The sequence below is a fragment of the Leiobunum rupestre genome, chromosome 4, assembly GCF_980474605.1.
Source record: "Leiobunum rupestre chromosome 4, qqLeiRupe1.1.hap1, whole genome shotgun sequence".
Lineage (NCBI taxonomy): Eukaryota > Metazoa > Arthropoda > Arachnida > Opiliones > Sclerosomatidae > Leiobunum > Leiobunum rupestre.
In genome coordinates, this window is record NC_143387.1 from 64566350 (window position 1) to 64586149 (window position 19800).

Consider the following 19800-nt stretch of genomic DNA (forward strand, 5'->3'; position numbering starts at 1 on the left):
TACTCGGGGTAGACCAAAAGTATTCGCCTAATATATAAAACTTTCTTCAGTCTTGGAAATAAAAGCGGCGACTTCGATCAAATCCATTTCATTTTGGACCATGCCAATGACCAGTTATTTCCATGGAATCTGGTAAGGGCAAAAGTGACGTAAGACCCAAAAGTGTGTCAGCCCTACCTTTGCACTTTTTGAACTATTTACTGAGAGCAGTGGCGGCTTAAGAAGGCTGGGTCCCCGGGGCTACGGTAGTGTTTCGTGACACCGCCCAGGACCGTGCAGAAGTTTTCACGTCCGTCTTCTTCAAGTTTAATCGTTCTGATTTGCACCCCCCCCCCCCTTCGAGCTTCTCCGATGGCACCCCAGGCTACCCTGGTACCCGGGGCGGACCGCCCCCTCGCCCCCCCCCCTTACGCCACCACTGACTACAAAACCAAATTATGTAATATAATATTTTTGTATTATTAAATTATTAAATTATTATTATTCTCGCTCTTCGCACTATTAGATTTTTCTGGGATTATCGTAAATATTTCAATTATAATATTTTTTTTTAATGTTATCCATATGTTAAAAAAATTATTCGTCGTCTTCGTGTAAAATATCTTCCACGTTGTTGCACGTATGTCCCTTGCAATGATAGCATACCGAAGAACGGTACAGGCCTGCAGTTTTACAAGAACATCTTCCAGTACATCCCACTTTGCACTTGCAACTAATGATTTCCATGAGGTCGTCAGTAGCGCATGGTTTAAAAGCAAGTGTCGGCTCGACGTGTTCGAGCTCTTTTTTCAACAGATGTCGCTAGCGTCGAGCTCCAAACAAGATGCTTAAGCTGAATTTTGAACCAAAAGGTGAGACACAAAAGTACCCCTCGCGTTGATTGGCTCGTTTATAAATTTGACAAAAACTTAAATTATAGTAATTTTTAGCAATATATTTTATATGGGATATATAATTTAGGTTAATATCCACTAAGTAGATATTAAGTTGACTAATTATAATACTCTACAATGGTTCTCTGACGACGTTATTGTTTCGCTATTTTGAATTTTAGCTTCCTGTGCCATTAATAGATGGCACCACGCACTCCAGTAAAGTAGTTTTTTTCGAAGAATCGGATAGATTCATTGGCATCTCTAATAACAAGGGTCTCATCATAATACAGGTGGCCATGATAAAGCCGACAATTGAGCACTATAAAAAGGAATTGGACGAAGACCATCGCTAGATATCTCACACCACCATTCTGTTGGCATTAAGTCTTTTCCAAGCCACTGCAGTTGTACCTAAGAATAACTGTCGATTAGCTTGTGTTTTGCGCGTGTTTATAAATGAACATCGATTCACCTGCAAGTATACCCTCATGCAATGTTGTCTGTAGTTGGTGGTAAGTCCGCGAGAGAAAACAACTAAACTTCGGTTGTAGGAGTAGTATCTCGCTTCATCTAGCGATTTCATTTGATTTTGTCCTTACAGAGCCAATATAAAAGATTCACATGCTTCTGCGATTTGATCTTTGAAGCCGATATTTCTTTCCTTTCTTAAAAAAAACGCCGGGGTTATAGCCTACAAACCCATTAAAGAATCCGCCATTTAACTTAAATTTCCTTTTATAGTTTTTGCGTTTAATATTTTATCCAGTTTGCTTCCCACTCCTGGAATTTGAGGAAAAACGGAAGATTGACAAACCTTCAGTAAAATGACAAGAATATCAGTGTAATTTGCAACAGCTACAACGCTATTTGATTTTTTAGATAACTCGAGCGCGGTATTTGCGATTAATGTATACGCATCCGCAACTTTAATCGCAGAATTACTGAGGTGTCTTGACAAAACGTCAATAAATCTTGATAAATTGGCTAAAAAGTCTTGTTGTCCAACGGTAGCGAATGCATTAGCTTGCACGATTATATATATCAGCTGAGGATTTTCTAATATCTATCCTGCTCTGTTCGACTACCTTTGCGCTTGACGCTGTGTCGTAACCACCAAAAACTACTATTGCAGTACTACCAAAATGCCTAAATATATATGACAACTTGACAAGTAGGCATCACATATTTCCGCTTCCATTGATGGTCTCTACCATACCACTTTGCGTAACAAGTACCCACAATCAACAACGAACTCTGGGTTTGGGCACTGACAGAGCTTCTGCTAGTTCTTGGTCTTCCCGAACGGCCCGAAGATGATTCTTCGTGCAAAAAAAAGTAATTTTGCAAGGTCTGTGGTAATTGGCTTCAGCGGCCACTAGATCGATCACGGCATTTACACGCGCGTGTACAATTTCTCCTAGTTCATCTCCACGTTCCTTGGCGCGTTGCTCTATCGCTTTGGTTATTTCTAATGGAGTGACTTCCGAAACGGCATCGCGATATCGTCTTTCGTTTGTACCCTTCCCACAAAATAAACAATTAGATTGGAAATTAAATTCATCAAGAGCTGATCTTAGTCTAATTCCACTATTAGGCGGCACTTCTAACGGGGTCTCATTTGAAAAATTGAAATAGCTTTAAGGGGAGCTTGAATGACAGATGGGCGAGTATAGGTTTTCCGACAGGTAGAATGAACGATAATTGACGTATTTTTAAATGACGTTTTAGCGCGCGACACTACAGTTACATGTGTTGGGCACACAGCCTTCTTTGCGTGTTTTTTTGACCATAACATGTAGAGGTATTTTCAAGCGCAAAATGAATTTTAAAAGCCGTCAATACTCGCGACATTTTTTTTGTGAACTTGGTCTTTTCTCTTCAAGCTGCATTCGATCAATGTTTTAGTCACGCGAACAGTTTTGCCACGCAAAGATTCACAACACAAAACGCAATGAGCGTCCTCCATCTTCCAAACATATTAGAGTGTATAGATAAAAATATTATATTACGTAATTAATTATATAGTTATAAAATAATAATTTTTAAAATATAATTATAAAATGCAATGTGAAGAGTGATAATATAGCGAGAAATAAAATATACTAGAAACCACTTTTTGTACAAAAAATAAGTTTATTTAAAAACTAGACGACTAGTTTCGCTACCCATTCGGGAGCTTCATCAGGTCTGATCGCTGGCGCGTATTGTAGATCATTATATAGGCTTCAAACGGACCGTTTCGTTGGTAAAAAAAAAACAAAAAAAATAGAAAAATTAAAATATTACATTTGAGTGGCAAGATATATAACAAGTATAATTTAAACAAGAGGCAAACATATTTACAAAATTATTTAGTCCACAATGCCGCGATGAGGCTGCCAGCTAGGAGCAACAAACACAAGGAGAACGCAGCTAGCCTTTAATCACGCTAACGAAGGGTTGTGTACGAATTTCATTGGACGAGCGTCACGAGCCTTTACGCTGAACGTTTTACGGGCGGGGGGGAAGACAATTTTCGAATTTTCCCCTTCCGACGGCAGCAGGCGCTAAAGCGTCTAGCCAATGAAAAACGTAAACAAGAAAATCCACGACTTTTGACGGGTTGCGTTCTCCTTGTGTGGGGTGTTGTGTTTGTTGCTCCTAGCTGCCAGGGCCATCATCTCATCGCGGCATTGTGGACTAAATAATTTTTTAAACATGTTTGCCTCTTGTATAAATTATACTTGTTATATATCTGGCTACTCAAATGTAATATTTTAATTTTCAAGTCGCAAGTTTTTTTTTCCAAGGAGGATTTTATAGCTCGCGAAACCAGTAGCGGCGCTAAGGGTGGGCTGAAGTGGGCTTTAGCCCCCCTGCATTTCTGAGAGGGGCCACATATTTATATTAAAAGGGCCACATATTTATAATTAAGAGGCCACATATTTGAATTTATGAATTTTCTTTATCTCTAGAAATTTGTTTTATTTACTCAATAAGATAGTAGACCATAAACAGATAGATTCGGGAGGAAGGGAGCGGAAATTGAGAGACATTTGAATGGATAATAGAAAGAAAAGAAAGGGAATTTAAGGAAATACCCTGGGCATGCAAGTGTCCCCTCCAGGTCGGATACAAGGTCATAGGGGGTCCAGTAAACGCGACGAGAGCCGCAACAATAAAACGACCTTGCTCTATTCGCTTCCTGGAAAATTTATAAGGGGGTCACTAAAGTTGTAAGGGCCACAAAATTCTTAGGGGCCACCAAATAATTAGCCCACCTGTAAAAAAAACCTTAGCGCCGCTACTGCGCGAAACAATATTCTCCTTGGTGTATCCACGTGGTGCAATTTCGCTCTCATCAGAGATCCTAAGGGAGATGAGGGTCATTCCACGGAGGTTCGAACACAGAGGGAACCATGGGTCATCCGATTTTAATGAAATTTTACATACGGTAAATTGTGGCTAATAGAGGGCCAATGGACGCTTCAATAAAAGATACTCGGTTTCTACTCCCCTCTCCAAATTCTACTGGGAAGGAACTATTTCCGGTCGGTCGGTTAACGGTTAGAATGGCTAGCCAAAAGTCATATATAAGCCAATTGGAGACGCGTTTTTGCCCTCATAGAATTTTGCGTCAGATAAGAAACGCGTCGGCTCACGTGTATAAGGAACATACTAATGTTAATTTTCGATAATATATTTTAAGGTAAAATATATAACGTTACTAAAACTAAGTATAAGAAGATAATATTATTATTATTATCATCCTCTTATGGTATAAATAATTAAAATTATACGGAATATTTTTATATTACCGGGCAATTTTAAGGCTTCTCATGGAGGCAGAGTTAATTCATTTCGTAAAAAATTATCTTTCGGAAAAAAGATGAAAACTAATTCCTTAGAACTAACGTATTACTTTTGCAGTACGGTATGAAACAAGTGTTTCCTTTTAACCAGGTAACTTTTTTTGACATGTTAAGGCTTAGCAAAAAACCAATGTTATGTTCGAGAAAAGTTTCCAGCTTCTAATATTTCGACAAGCACTATATAAATAGTAACTTATGAGTCCTGGCTGTCGGAAATATTACTTCTTGGCAATTTCTGAGAAGATGTTTTATTTAAGCGCCTATTATGGAATTTTAGCCTAATATAATGAGTGGTTCCGAAATTATAGACTTTTGAAAATACCCCACGTTTTTAAGGTTTCGTTTGCGCAAAAGTCGTACCCCTAAGCGTTATGGTGAATAACATTTTTGCGACCAAGGCTAATATCATGCGAATCTCGTCTCTAGGACAATTCATAGCGTTGATTTCTAAAATGCTAACAAATATATTGTATCTGTAACGGTTGTTTAAAAAATCGAACGTTTTTCAAAATATTTAGTGCATGGGGGGTCAACTTTGAAGCCAAGTACTGAAAAAGGGCATACTCCGATTTTAATGTTTCCTCTATATATTGATAGCCGTAAGTCTAAGCTTTTATATGATGTGCAATATGTTTCATGAAAAACACGTTTTTAAGAAAAAAAAACACCATATTTTTATTCAGCTCTGATAAATTTTATTTAGATTGAAATATAATCTGTGCATTCGCTATGCAAATTAGGAATTTTCAACTTGGTTGACTTCCGTTGAGATGAAGACAAATTAAAAACCATTTATATCCAACTTAACGAAGATAGATGGTGACCTTTTTTATCCCGTATTATATCGGTCGTTCTCTTCACTAAAATATTACTACTTATTTCTTGACCTCTTTTATCTTTATTTCGCCTGCTCTAGATTGGTTGTATACTATTGGACCGAATCCCATTGAACCGAAAAGTATTTTCGTTTATAGCGCAACATGGCGGGATTCAGTTGAATGGGAAATTTAAATCTGGTTCGTTTTACTTCGGGTAGGTTAGTTCAGGTTGGGTTAGGTTAGGTTAGGTTAGTTCAGGTTAGGTTAGGTTAGGTTAGGTTAGGTTGGGTTGGGTTAGGTTAGTTCAGGTTGGGTTGGGTTGGGTTAGGTTAGGTTAGGTTAGGTTGGGTTAGGTTAGATATGGTAGGCAACTATTTAACGTCGGGTCTTATCAAGGTTATTTTCCAAAATTAAACCCGGAAAATATCAAATTTCAAGGGAAAAAGGTCTAAAAATATACGTCGGTACGAAATAATAAATATTTAAGACATAGTTTAGTCCAAATTAGATATACTATCGTCACGTAACCTACGATATATAAATATGTATCACTAACGGTATATTGAATGAAAACCGCGCAAAACGCGATTTTCGGTCGATTGGAATTCGGTTGAATGGTACATTCGGACGAATGGGATTTCGGTCCAATGGTCTACAATCCTCTAGATTCTGCTAGCTATGTTACTTGTTCTGAACATAGTTGCCAGGTGGGCGATTTTCCGCCCAAATTGGGCTACTTTGAGGATGCTATTGCGGGAAAAAAACCTTTGGGCTGGAGGCGGTTTATTGGGCTAGTTTCAAAAATTCGGCGAAGTAACGCCGTACCTTGATTTTCCACTTCGACGACCTGTACTAGTATTAATTAATTTATTAAGCGCGTCTTACTCTCATCATTTCCTTCAAAGGCAGCTTCCATAGCCGTGCTACACGTTACAACGTAGCTCTACCGTTGAATTGTTTTTTCCCCCAAAACCCGTTCTTGGGCGGGAATTTGGGCTATTTTGGGAGTTTGGGCTCGTTTTCTAGGTGGTTTGTGCGAGACCCAAAAAATATTCTGGAAACTCAAGTTGTTCATACGGATTCGAGTTTCATCACGTGTTGTTTACTACATCTATTTTCTAAATTGTTAATAGTATGGAAGTAGAAAACCCATTAGAAATGTGTTCCGTTGGAAAATTTATTCAACAAGAATGCCACAAACTTATCACCATTGACGATGAAACTCAGTCATTAATTGTGGCTCTATCTGGTGTTACTAATGAAGGAGCTGTGCATAATTTATGTAACCATCACTTTGCGACTCTAATTACCAAATATGCTCATTACCAACGAAAATGCTGCGATCCATTTGATATGCACAAAAGAAATATCACAAGTGAGTTCTAGCTCGGTTCTAGCTAATAGGTCGATGTGAAATGTCAGTAGGTAAAAGTTTCCTTACCTTAAAGGGAATATAACCTTTGAAAAATTAAAGGGGTCTTCCATAAATATTCCTTTGCAGGTTATATTCCCTTTAAAACGGCGTTCACACGTACACCCCGAAACCGCTTTGAATCGATTTGAAACGGTTTCAGGCAAGATCGAACGGGTTGAAAACCAGTAACCAAAGCGCTTTTTGAAGCAATTATGAGGTGTAAGTGTGACCGAGGCTTAAGTTTAGGCGAATGGGAGGGAAGACGGCGGAACAGACGACGTTACGATGTAGACGGACCGACCGACTAAAGGCTGGTTTTCACTAAGACAAAACCATCGCGACGGTGTGCGTGACCGTCAAAAAATTGTAATAGGCCTAACTGGGATTTTAAAGTTGACGCTCATCGTCGCGACCGTAACACCAGATCGAGCCACAATTAATGACTGAGTTTCATCGACAAAGGTTCTCAGATCTGTTATTCCTTGGGTTTTACAATGGCTTAGTTTGTGGCATTCTTCTTGAATAAATTTTCCAACGGAACACATTTCTAATGGGTTTTCTACTTCCATACTATTAACAATTTAGAAATAGATGTACTAAAAAACACGTGATAAAACTCGAATCTGTATGAACAAGTAACATAACTAGCAGAATCTAGAGCAGACGAAATAAAGATAAAAAAGGTCAAGAAATAAGTAGTAATATTTTAGTGAAGAGAACGACCGATATGGCCGGGAGTAGTGGCTCACTCCTGTAATCCCAGGCGTCCGGGAGGCAGAGTTTGTGGATGGCCGTGTGAGCACGACCACCAATCCCCCAACGTGGGGTCGCAATAGTTCCGCCACGGGTGTCCCCACCCCTGTCCCCACGTATCCCCCCGTTGGCGTGGCCGTTACACATATCTCGCCCTGATTAATCAGATGGTGTCTTCGCCGGGCTCGCGGTCTTCTCAGACTCAATCAGCCCTTTCTTCTTTGAATAAAAAAAAAAAGAACGACCGATATAATACGGGATAAAAAAGGTCACCATCTATCTTCGTTAAGTTGGATATAAATGGTTTTTAATTTGTCTTCATCTCAACGGAAGTCAACCAAGTTGAAAATTCCTAATTTGCATAGCGAATGCACAGATTATATTTCAATCTAAATAAAATTTATCAGAGCTGAATAAAAATATGGTGTTTTTTTCTTCTTAAAAACGTGTTTTTCATGAAAATAATGTTTGTTTGGTTTTGGGATCTTAACGCCCCGATATCACAAACATATTGCACATCATATAAAAGCTTAGACTTACGGCTATCAATATATAGAGGAAACATTAAAATCGGAGTATGCCCTTTTTCAGTACTTGGCTTCAAAGTTGACCCCCCATGCACTAAATATTTTGAAAAACGTTCGATTTTTTAAACAACCGTTACAGATACAATATTTTTGTTAGCATTTTAGAAATCAACGCTATGAATTGTCCAAGAGACGAGATTTGCATGATATTATCCTTAATCGCAAAAATGTTATTCACCATAACGCTTAGGGGTACGACTTTTGCGCAAACGAAACCTTAAAAACCTGGGGTATTTTCAAAAGTCTATAATTTCGGAACCACTCATTATATTAGGCTAAAATTGCACAATTGGCCCTCTATTAGCCACAATTTACCGTGTGTAAAATTTCATTAAAATCGGATGACCCATGGTTCCCTCTGTGTTCGAACCTCCGTGGAATGACCCATATGTAAGTAACAAAATACACGTTACGCCGTCTGTCCATTTGTCCGATTGAGAAGTCGGCGAAATGGACTTCTCATTTGGCCGACTGGACAGTGTACTTTTTTGCCGCCTGTTCGTTTGGCCGACTGCGTTTGGCTAGGTATTGTCCTCTAAGTCGCGTTTTAAAAGGCTCAGCTTGGTTATAAAGAACGGGGCTAGACTTAGAATTCATTGGGTGGGGTGCATTTGGCCCGACTGCTCATATGTCCGACAGCTCAGTCGGGCAAATGTAGTCGGCCATATGTTCTGCTCATTTGCCCGACCAGAATTTCGGCTAAAAGAGTAGTCGGCCATATGTTCTGCTCATTTGCCCGACCAGAATTTCGGCTAAAAGAGTAGTCGGCCATATGTTCTGCTCATTTGCCCGACCAGAATTTCGGCTAAAAGAGTAGTCGGCCATATGTTCTGCTCATTTGCCCGACCAGAATTTCGGCTAAAAGAGTAGTCGGCCATAAGTTCTGCTCATTTGCCCGACCAGAATTTCGGCTAAAAGAGTAGTCGGCCATATGTTCTGCTCATTTGCCCGACCAGAATTTCGGCTAAAAGAGTAGTCGGCCATATGTTCTGCTCATTTGCCCGAACAGAATTTCGGCTAAAAGAGTAGTCGGCCATATGTTCTGCTCATTTGCCCGACCAGAATTTCGGCTAAGAGAGTAGTCGGCCATATGTTCTGCTCATTTGCCCGACCAGAATTTCGGTTAAAAGAGTAGTCGGCCATATGTTCTGCTCATTTGCCCGACCAGAATTTCGGTTAAAAGAGTAGTCGGCCATATGTTCTGCTCATTTGCCCGACCAGAATTTCGGTTAAAAGAGTAGTCGGCCATATGTTCTGCTCATTTTCCCGACCAGAATTTCGGTTAAGAGTAGTCGGCCATATGTTCTGCTCATTTGCCCGACCAGAATTTCGGCTAAGAGAGTAGTCGGCCATATGTTCTGCTCATTTGCCCGACCAGAATTTCGGTTAAGAGAGTAGTCGGCCATATGTTCTGCTCATTTTCCCGACCAGAATTTCGGTTAAAAGTAGTCGGCCATATGTTCTGCTCATTTGCCCGACCAGAATTTCGGTTAAGAGTAGTCGGCCATATGTTCTGCTCATTTGGCCCTTTGGGCGACGGCCAATGTCATACTAAGGAAACATTCCCATTCCCGCAATATTTATTATTCATGGTAGAGACGTTGCTAGGCAACGGTAGAAATGAATAGTTCATGCCTTTCATGGTCATATTCGAATATCAGAAAGTGGTCCCATCTAGCCTGAAAGCCCAAAAATACTAAAAAACGAAAATTAAATGCAATATAAATTAAAAACTGGTAAATATTTAATGACTAAAAAGGGTAAAACACAAAAACAGCTATAAAACAAAAAAGTTTTGTAGTAGTTTGCCACAAAAAGTGTAAAATGTTCCTTAAAAAATTAAGCTACGTTTCCCGTCTACGCAGTTTATAAAAAACAAAAACAACCATGCGCTATAATTGACTTGAAAACTTAGCAATACATTTGCAAAGTCAATTGCAAATATTTCAAAAAAAGTTGAATTTAATTTTCAACATTAAAAAAAAAAGGCAGAAATATCAAACAGCAGTTTGGGGACACCCATTTTCTTGGCACGTAACCTCTTCTTCAGATGGATGGAAAACATTTTCAACACTTCTGTAAACTGGGGGAGGCCCAAAAGTAATCCCTTCATCATCTTCCTGGGGTGCGGCTGTCATTTGAATGGGAGGAGCTTCCGAATACGGGGGAGGTTTGGGTAACCGTTCAATACAAACTCCATTAGGACCGCTATACATAATTATAAAACTACCCGTTGATGATATGCTGCAAGGGTAAGGACGAGGAATTTGAGACTGACAGAGGCTCTCTCGGCTAAAGGAATCTTCATCTCCAGCGCTCCACTAAATCAAAGAGTAGAAATATTAATAATGTAGTTTTCTTCACCTTCAAACTAGCTCACTCTTGATGTATAATTTGAGTTAGACCTCCAAATTCTCCATGGCCAGTAAAAAAGGCGTTGAGGTAAACTGCTGCTCCTAGAAATGCTACTGTTTGCGCGGCCAGTACGAGATTGACTGTTTGCTGCAAACAGCATTGCTGAACGTTTCATGTGAAATCGACAGAATCCAATAATCATGATTAGAGTGATTAGAATAAATGCAACTACGCAGCTAATGACAGTATAAATGGTTGATTGCACAAAAATTAAATCCCTGTTATGTTCCGTGTTGGCAGTGGATGGATGAGTCTCTTCAACTTTGAATAAAAAAAATAAAAGGATGATAGACAAATTCATTACAACTATAAATAGGCAACTTACTTGGAAGTAATGGTTTTAGGCAGCACGTTATTAAATATGGTCTGCAATCCGGATTTTCTTCAGGATCACAGCATTGTTCTTCAGATAAGCAACGACCATCGTCACAAATAATTTTGCCCTTGCAAATATCAGGCCCTAAATGAAAGTTAAAAATTTATATCTTAAGTTATATATGCAAATATTTTTTCTTACCACAGATTTGCCAGGATTCATCTTTGCCATCGGGACAATCTTGAAACCCATCACAGACATACCTTTTAGGAATGCACTGGTTAGTACCACAAGGGAAAAAGTTGTCCGAGCATGTATTTAAATTATTATCTGAAAAAACAAAATGTTAAATAAGAAATATATTTGTACAACTAGTTCACAAATTTAATACTAACTTGGCCTGACGGTTAATCTAACAACGCTTATCTTTTGAAAGTCTTTTCCGATTACGTCACAAGTATATTGGCCTGAATCACTCTCATCTAGATTTCGTATTAAGACAGTTAACTCAGTGTGTTCTTTGTTGATAATGGTAACCCTATCAATGTCATAATCCCTGTTGCTTTGCTTAACAGGAAGGATCCATGAAACTCGGTATCTGGGTGAGGCATTCGAATTCACCCGACAAGTTAAATTCAGATCTTCACTAGCATTTATTATTACATCTCCCGAAGGAATGGTTTGAACAGTTACTTGAATATAACCTAGATAAACAAGTCCATAGTTATTACCAGTTTACCACCAATGTTTATTTATAACCAAGGCTTAAGGAAACTTACTTGATTTGATTTCTTTAGATGCTGCATAATTAAAAATTAAAACATATGAACATATTATTGCTGTAGAAGTTATCATATACATGTCTTAAATATATTAACAATAAAACGAAAATAAACGAAAAGAAATAATTCAAACTGAATTAAAAATCACATCATTGAAGTTTTTTAAAATACACACAATCAAAAAAATAACTCATCATATGGCGTCTGCTTCAATTACTGCTGTTGTCATTTGACTCATTTCGTTGCTAGGCCTTTGAGCTTTTCAACTACACGTGATTTTCTAAACCGACTAATAATCGCTTTGCTAATAATAGTTTTTATTTTCAAAAATATTAGTGTACCGATAACGGTAAACCGACTAATAATCGCTTTGCTAATAATAGTTTTTATTTTCATAGTTATGGTTAAAAATGTGTTAGGAGAAAATTAAAATGTACATGAATATTGTTAAATTTAAACCTAGAATTTTCAGGACACTGCTAGCAATCCTAGCATTCATTAAAATTGGCCTACTATCCACGTCGTCAATATATTCTAAGCAACTTTGGAATTTAGATTATTTTCCTATCTCCTGGGGCAATGTTCACTATTGTTTTTCCACTAAACACTATTTTTTTCTGTGTCTTCCTAGAGTAAGATCATTTTAAGAGGTATTATTATAAAAATGACTGTTGAGGCTCTATTAACTGACCTCCATAAAGTGGGAGCCATCAAAACAGGTTCATTTTTATTAAAATCAGGATCAATCGCTCCTGTTTATTTTGATTTGAGAGTCATAATTTCATATCCCAGCCTTCTGGTAAAACGGAAAAAATAAAGGTATTTTATATTTATGTAAAACTTTTACTTTGTTTCTAGTCTGATGTATGTGATGTCCTCTGGGATAAAATAAAGCACTTAGACTTTGACTTAATTTGTGGCGTGCCTTATACTGCTCTTCCATTAGCCACGTGTATCACTGTTAAAAGAAATGTTCCGATGCTTCTGAAACGTAACAAAGCTAAGGATTATGGAACAAAATGTATGGTCGAAGGGAAATATGAAAAAGGACAAAAATGTTTAATCATCGAAGATGTAGTAACTAGTGGGTCTAGCGTTTATGAAACTGTGCAGGTATTATCAGTTAAAAATTAAGTTTTATGTATTGTTTAATGTTCTGCATTCTTAGGAACTTGAAAATGTTGGCCTGGTAGTAACTGATGCAGTTGTTTTGGTTAATCGCCAGCAAGGAGGGCCTGAAAACTTAAAAAAGCAGGGAATCACCCTACATAGTGTTTACAATTCAACCGATGCGTTGAGCATCCTTCTTAAAAATCAAATTATAGAACCTGACATACTCGAACGCTATAAGGAATATTTGAAAACCAATCAAGAAAATCTATTAGGAAAATCTTACGAAATGGTAAATGTGTAATTAAGATATCTTGGTTCCTATATTTTCTAACTCTACTAAAATATTCACCCTAGGTTCGTTTGCCTTTCTCCAAAAGGGCCGATTTATGCACAAACGAACTTTCAAAAAAACTATTTACGATTATGGACATTAAACAAACTAACTTATGTCTAGCTGCGGATGTTAACAGCTTGGAAGAGCTTTTAAAAGTTAATATTTAACTATATAAACAATATATAATTTTAAAAACTAATAATGTTGAAAATATTTTAGTTAGCAGACCAGGTTGGTCCTCACATTTGTATTCTCAAAACGCACGTGGACATTCTAAATGACTTTGACATGAAAAAAATAGAAAAATTGATTGAACTAGCTAATAGACATAAATTTTTATTGTTTGAGGATAGGTGGGATATTTGCTCAATTGCGTAGTTAGTTCAGATATCTCAATCTACATTTTTGTTTCTTAGAAAATTTGCTGATATTGGAAAAACTGTAAAATTGCAATATACTAGTGGCCTTTATGAAATTTCTAAATGGGCTGATATTACAAATGCGCATTCCATTTCTGGAGATAGTATAATTGAGGGCTTGAAAAAAGTAAAGTTACAATATTTGTCCTAATATTTTTTGCCCATTTAAAATTCTATGTTACAGGAGGTTAATGATAAGCAAAGAGGGTGTCTCTTAATTGCTGAATTGAGTTCAGCTGGGAATTTAATCAAAAAAGACTATACTGAAGGTACATCAGCTGCTAACACATTAATTTAGTAATTAAGTTAATGAACACCCATTTGTCCTTTGTTTTTAGCAACAATAGCAATGGCCAAAAAACACAGGGATTTTGTCATTGGATTTATCTGCCAATCAAGAGTCTCGGAAGATGCCACATTTTTCAACATCATGCCTGGTTAGACAGAAGATAATATTGCATAAATTGATCTAAATATTTTCTGCCTTTATAGGAATTAAATTTGAATCTGGTGGGGACTCTTTGGGTCAACAGTATACAACACCGACCAAAGCTATCTTGGATAAAGGTGTAGACATAATTATTGTGGGACGTGGCATATTCGAAGCGGAAGACCCAGCTAGCAAAGCTGAAGAATATAAAATTTCCGCATATCAGGCTTATGTCAATGCATGCAGTTTGTAGGTTATATGAACTGCTCGGAATGGTTAATAACATTTTTAATGCACAGAAATAAATGACAGAATGGGGGAGGACATAAATATACTATTCAGAATTTAAATTCTTTGTATTTCTTGGCGGTTTTCCCCGTATCTTGTTGTTGTTGTTTTTTCCTCTTATTCTTTAAAGATAATAATAAAAAGATTAAGATCCCATTTAAGTATTACAAAGTAAGTACATACTTTTTGTCGCGCTGCATGTTCTGCAACCATATCACTAAGATCTTCCTTGGCCAACTGTGACTGTTGCTCCCTGACTGTCTGTTCATATCGGGCAGCCATAGCAGCTGAATCCATCTCCAATTCACTAGGATCCAGAGTAACTTCCACTCCTTGAGGTGGCATCAAACCAGCAATAGCGCCAGTCACACCTCTAGCTTTAGCAGCTGGCATTGCCTATGGAAAGATTTATTAAAAACTTAGCTAAATATAAATTTCTTTTAATTAACTTGGGCAGAACACCCAGCAATAAATTCAAATTCAGCACAAACTTACAGCAGTAACATCGTAAATATGTGTGGAACCCATCATAGAAGCTCCGAGCCTATCTTGTTGCCGTTCTGGCAATACTGTGTACAAAGCTGGAGTTTCTCCTCCTTCCATTTCCGCCTCAATTTTCCTCTTTCGCAATTCAATCATATCAGGAGTCTCCATTCCAGCTGGAACCGAATTAAGTCCACTAGGAGTAACGAGACCTTCAGCTGGAGTAACCAATCCAGTTTCATCTTCGGGTTTCTCTTCTTCCTCCTCCTCTTCAGATTCTTCCTCTGACTCTTCGGAACTTTCAGACTCCAATTCACCCCAGAGCGTCCTATCCACTTCTTCATCAATCATGCTGTACTGTTGTTTAAAATTAGGGAATTAATAAAATTATAATAAGAGTACTCGAGACATAAAACCACTTCTTAAATCTTACATTTGGATCACCAGACTGGGTATTGAACACATCACCATAGAGCGGTCTACCCATTTCATCTACCGGAGGCTTTCCCCAACCACCAGCGTGATAACCAAAGCTACAGCTCTAGACAAAATAAGCAAAATGTTAGAAAATACTTAAATAGAAATGGTTTGAATGAAATATGCTCACATCAGGAATGGGGGCGTTCAATCCGGGAATTTTCAAGTTTGGATAAGATGGTGGAGGTCCGTATCTTTGCATGGCAATGAGCCAAGGTGGTGGACATTTATTTTGATTCTGAAAAATTTAATAAAATTATTGTAAAATGAGATTTATTCCTTTATTTCTTAATTAAATTACTGGTCCAGTTGGCATGCCCAAGGCAATCCTCAATTCTTCGCTTAAATCTCCAGGTTTCTTTTCCTTCAACCTCGTCTCAAACTCTTTGCCCTCATAATACAGATCCCCATGAATGGTCATTTTTGGCTTAATTTGCCATTTGAAGAAGGCATCATGTAGTTTTTGGTAATCAATATCAATTTTGCCCATTTTGGGTCTGACACGTTCTCTCATTTTAGCTTTCATTGTTTTTGCTTCTTCCTGCGAAATTAAAGGTAACCAAATTGGATAAGTAGTTGACATACTTTAAATACATAATCTAAAAAAACTCATACCTTTTCTTGCAAGGCTTGTCTCATTTCCATGATCCCAGTTTTACGGATAAAGTCTGGCAGTAAAAAGGGAGGTTTCTCAATACCCCTTTTACCTTGCAAATACTTCCTCTTGAAACACCAATGTCTTGGCACTGGTACTGAATTTCTAGTCGCTTTTAAGTGAAGCAGTAGAACAGGATCTTTAGCAGTTACATCATGCATTTCGACCAACTCTGGTCTACTAACTCTCTGTTTCAATTCCGCGACACTCATACGACTAAGTTTTTTCAGTTTCCTTTTTGATAACTTGGGCTTTTCTTCTTCCTTTCTCTGGTTAAAATATTTAAGTATTAAAAAATGTAATAAAAAGTGAAATTAAAGAACTTTACATCATCCTCTTCATCATCTTTCTCGTCAATATCAGCTGGTTTCTTTCTTTCAGCCAAACGATTCATAATTTCTTCCTGTCGTTGTATTTCTTTAACTTGTTCCTCCGATAATTCTGGCTTAGGTTTTTCTGGTTCTTGAAGCTTGAACTTCTCAAATATACGGAGAAATTGGAAATATAAAGGGTCTTTGGGTTCCATCGTGTCAGGTACATAACTGAGAAATAATAAAAATATTTAAAACGTAATTAAGACACTGCTAGAAGAATAAATGAAACTCAATATTTACTCTATCTCCACTTCCGTCTTCTCCTCATCTTCATGATCCTCAACTTCTTTATCACCAATATCATTGCTGGTTTTTTTTTGTTCCATTTTTCTTTGCCTGGCTCGTTTCTTCTTCATCTTCTTCCTCTTGTTCTTTGACTCTTTGGGTTGTTTTGTAGTTGGAACAACTGGCTGTTCGTCTTCATCAGGATCATCTTCGTCTTCATCCACAGATACTAGTGGTTTCATCAAAGGAGGTGGCGTACTTTCTGGTTCCTTTTTCTTCTTTTCTTCTTCTTCTAAGAAATATATAAAATATTTAGTTAAGAAATGTTATTAAATTTAGTTAAACAGGTTATATACCAGCAATTTCCCCATCAGCATTCAATCCAATTTCTTGGGCTCTGACATTCTTCAAAGCTAAGACTTTTTCTATGGCACTTGGTAAAGGATACTCTCCTGATTGAGAGCCACCAGCATCCACGCCTTCCTTTCCACCATAAACCATTGAATTTGGAGGAATTTTATTCCCTTGCATATCAACTGGAATTGGTAATAGAGGTCCATCAAAATCATCATGGGGTGATAGAGATGGCTTGGACTGCGGCGGTCCCATCATCATGGGAGGTGGAGGTGGCGGTGGCATCATTTCCTTGGAATGTGGAGCCATCATGGGAGGTGGCATTGGCAGCAATGGAGCATTGCTGTTGGACATTGTTTTAGGAGGGCCCGATCCCATCAAAGGTTGTTGGCCAGAAATAGGCATCGAAGCCACAGAATGGGGTATCATTGGTTCCATTATATTCTGCTGCATTGTCTGGTGTGATGGTGCTGATATAGGTACCATTGGTTTAGAAGCTACGTCAATGTTGGGAGTTGGTAAGAGTGGAGCATTATCCAATTGGGAGGATGTCATTGGGGGTGGTGGAGGGCCTGCCATTTGTTGTTGAATGAGAGGAGGGTTATTGGATGAAGGAGTCATCAGAGGTTGCATTAGTGGAACTGAATTCATCTGTTGATTTTGATTCATCTGTATCATTGGTGGTTGTTGTTGATTTTGGTTAAACTGAGGCGGTTGGCTCAATAATGGCGCTTGTTGGCTCATTAATGGAGATGGTTGATTCATTTGAGGAGGTGGCTGACTGATCAATGGAGGTGGGTGCGTGATGAGAGGAGTTTGACTCATTTGAGGAGGTGGTTGGCTCATTAGTAACGGTTGTTGATTCATTTGAGGAGGTTGACTCAAGAGAGGTTGGCTAATAAGTGGCTGTTGAGTCATTTGGGCAGGTGGTTGACTGATAGTTGGAGGAGGCTGATGGATGTGACTCCCAAGTTGTGCTTGAATCTGAGGCATTACAGATGGCCCCGGACCTCCCATACCCACCACAGAGCATCTGCTAATTATATTTGCCATGGTTGTAGGTAAAGATACAATGCTCGATACAGTAGTTGTAATGGTACTAGGGGTGCTGATCAGCTGAGCTTGAATAACTGGAACTTGCATTGAGCCTTCATTTGGCATGGTTCGGCCCAAATTCACTTGCTGAGATGAAGCTGGAGTATCAATACTCGAGCCAACAACAAGAGAAGCTTGCGTAGCTCGTAAAAAGCTTGCCATAGTTGTTACTGGTTGGGCCACTCCGGATGAAGTCATAACAGGATTAAGAGGAATAATCATAGACTGAGGACCGGAATGAGGAATTCTTCTGGCTACTTGAGTAGCAGCTGCTATGTTTGCAGTCATAGCTGGCTCAATAGGTATAATCTGAGGTGCTGAAACAGGCTCCCCTGAATGAGCAATGCTTTCACCACTTGATATCATAGTACTAAAAGGTCCAGCTAACGAGACTTGTACCTGAGGTGGTGGCAATTCATGCATAGCAACGAAACTTTGTCTTTCCTCTAATTGTTGTTGTTGAATCATCTAAAAGAACAAAAAAATAAAAATAAATACATTTTTAAAGGAAACCAAAGGGAAAAATCATAACGCAAGATACTAACTCGATCCTCTTCTTCTTGCTGCTGCTGCTGCAGTTGTTGGGCTAACATTCTTTGCTGAGTTTCTGCCAACATCCTTTCCCTGTGTTCCCTCGCAAGTTCTTCATTTTTCTTCATCTCCAGCAAAATTTGTTGCTGTTGTTTACCTCTTTCAATCATTTCAACATCTTGTGGAGTCAATATATTCTGTTGAGAATCAACCATTAACTGTTGCTGTTGCTGTTGTTCCCTATCAACCAGCATTTGCTGTTGCTGTCTTCCGAGTTCAATACGCTGGATATCTTGTCTCGACTTTTCTTCTTCTAATAACCGCACCTGCTCAAATGCTAGAGCTTCTTTTTGCTGCTCAAACAGTTCCTTATCCCTGTCAATGGGATCTGGTTCATGATGCAGTACCTGTTGCTGCTCGTGAATAAGATGTGGTTCTTCATCAGCTGGCTGCTGATGGAAGATCTGCGGAGGATTATACTCTTCACTTGGAATATCATCTTGAAAATCTCCAAATTCAGATCCTTGTCCTTCTTGCTGCAATTAAAATACATTTAATAACTAAAAGCATCATAAATTGGTTAAAAAAATCTATTAAAATACTTACAGCCATCAGAGCTTCATGAAGTCTCTTCACTAAATCGGCCTTTAAACCTGTGGAAGACGAAGCAGAATAATCAATAAACACTATCTATTCAGACTATTCATCCGCCAATGGAGACAAAAAAAAACTACGCCAAGGCTTAATAGCGTTTACACATGTGGTTATCGTATTTACCTGATGTACTAATACCCAAGGAAGCGAGTCGTTGTTTTAAATCAACGACGCGCAGCTTTGTAAGCTCCTTAATTGTGGGTACGTCGGACATTTTAGATTATTATATTTTTTTAAAAAGAAATTAGACCTAAATTGTAACGATAAACCGTGGGTCAAAAATTTCATCGGACGCGAATTATCGTTACGTAAAAGGTGTGGCCTCTTATTGGTTCATATTAGCCAATTACATGAAACTCAATAAAAGCGCGAAATTTAATTTTCACCAATATTCTGAAATATGAAAAGTAAAACTTATTATGATTATTCCAATATAAATCGTTTCGGGACCAAAATCAAGTCTTATTACACAGATCATATACTTATTTCAAAATCAACCCATTGTACCCCACAATATTGGTGGCAACAGGAACGTCAAACAAATCCTACCAAATCCT

General features: G+C 38.2%; 3 protein-coding genes across 7 annotated transcripts; 1 reads left to right on the forward strand and 2 right to left on the reverse strand.

Moving 5' to 3' along the window:
* Positions 1-10040: 10040 nt before the first annotated feature.
* Positions 10041-11978, reverse strand: LOC149948748 (uncharacterized). 2 transcript variants are annotated; one of them, XM_090172495.1, is made up of 6 exons: positions 11809-11978; positions 11425-11733; positions 11231-11359; positions 11039-11173; positions 10679-10974; positions 10041-10619 (listed from the first exon to the last, which is right to left on the reverse strand). In XM_090172495.1, the coding sequence occupies exons 1-6, from the start codon at positions 11888-11890 to the stop codon at positions 10296-10298; spliced, it is 1275 nt and encodes a 424-aa protein (XP_090028621.1). In that variant the 5' UTR covers positions 11891-11978; the 3' UTR covers positions 10041-10295. The 2 variants fall into 2 exon arrangements, with proteins under 2 accessions (XP_090028621.1, XP_090028622.1); XM_090172496.1 differs by having other exon boundaries at positions 10384-10619; positions 10704-10974.
* A 114-nt stretch (positions 11979-12092) lies between these two features.
* Positions 12093-14457, forward strand: r-l (rudimentary-like). 3 transcript variants are annotated; one of them, XM_090173872.1, is made up of 10 exons: positions 12093-12160; positions 12443-12610; positions 12670-12924; positions 12980-13213; positions 13279-13413; positions 13478-13611; positions 13675-13804; positions 13862-13946; positions 14016-14114; positions 14170-14457. In XM_090173872.1, the coding sequence occupies exons 2-10, from the start codon at positions 12476-12478 to the stop codon at positions 14358-14360; spliced, it is 1398 nt and encodes a 465-aa protein (XP_090029998.1). In that variant the 5' UTR covers positions 12093-12160; positions 12443-12475; the 3' UTR covers positions 14361-14457. The 3 variants fall into 3 exon arrangements, with proteins under 3 accessions (XP_090029998.1, XP_090029997.1, XP_090029999.1); XM_090173871.1 differs by lacking the exon at positions 12093-12160 and having other exon boundaries at positions 12248-12610; XM_090173873.1 differs by lacking the exon at positions 12093-12160 and having other exon boundaries at positions 12561-12630; positions 12758-12924; positions 14170-14456.
* On the reverse strand, positions 14380-19509 carry Sf3b2 (splicing factor 3b subunit 2). 2 transcript variants are annotated; one of them, XM_090173870.1, is made up of 13 exons: positions 19367-19509; positions 19196-19242; positions 18604-19125; positions 16966-18526; positions 16625-16898; positions 16339-16552; positions 15971-16279; positions 15657-15896; positions 15486-15593; positions 15312-15419; positions 14891-15235; positions 14579-14791; positions 14380-14517 (listed from the first exon to the last, which is right to left on the reverse strand). In XM_090173870.1, exons 1-13 carry the CDS (start codon positions 19455-19457, stop codon positions 14446-14448), a joined length of 4104 nt encoding a protein of 1367 aa, XP_090029996.1. In that variant the 5' UTR covers positions 19458-19509; the 3' UTR covers positions 14380-14445. The 2 variants fall into 2 exon arrangements, with proteins under 2 accessions (XP_090029996.1, XP_090029995.1); XM_090173869.1 differs by having other exon boundaries at positions 16625-16901; positions 19367-19508.
* Positions 19510-19800: the final 291 nt, after the last annotated feature.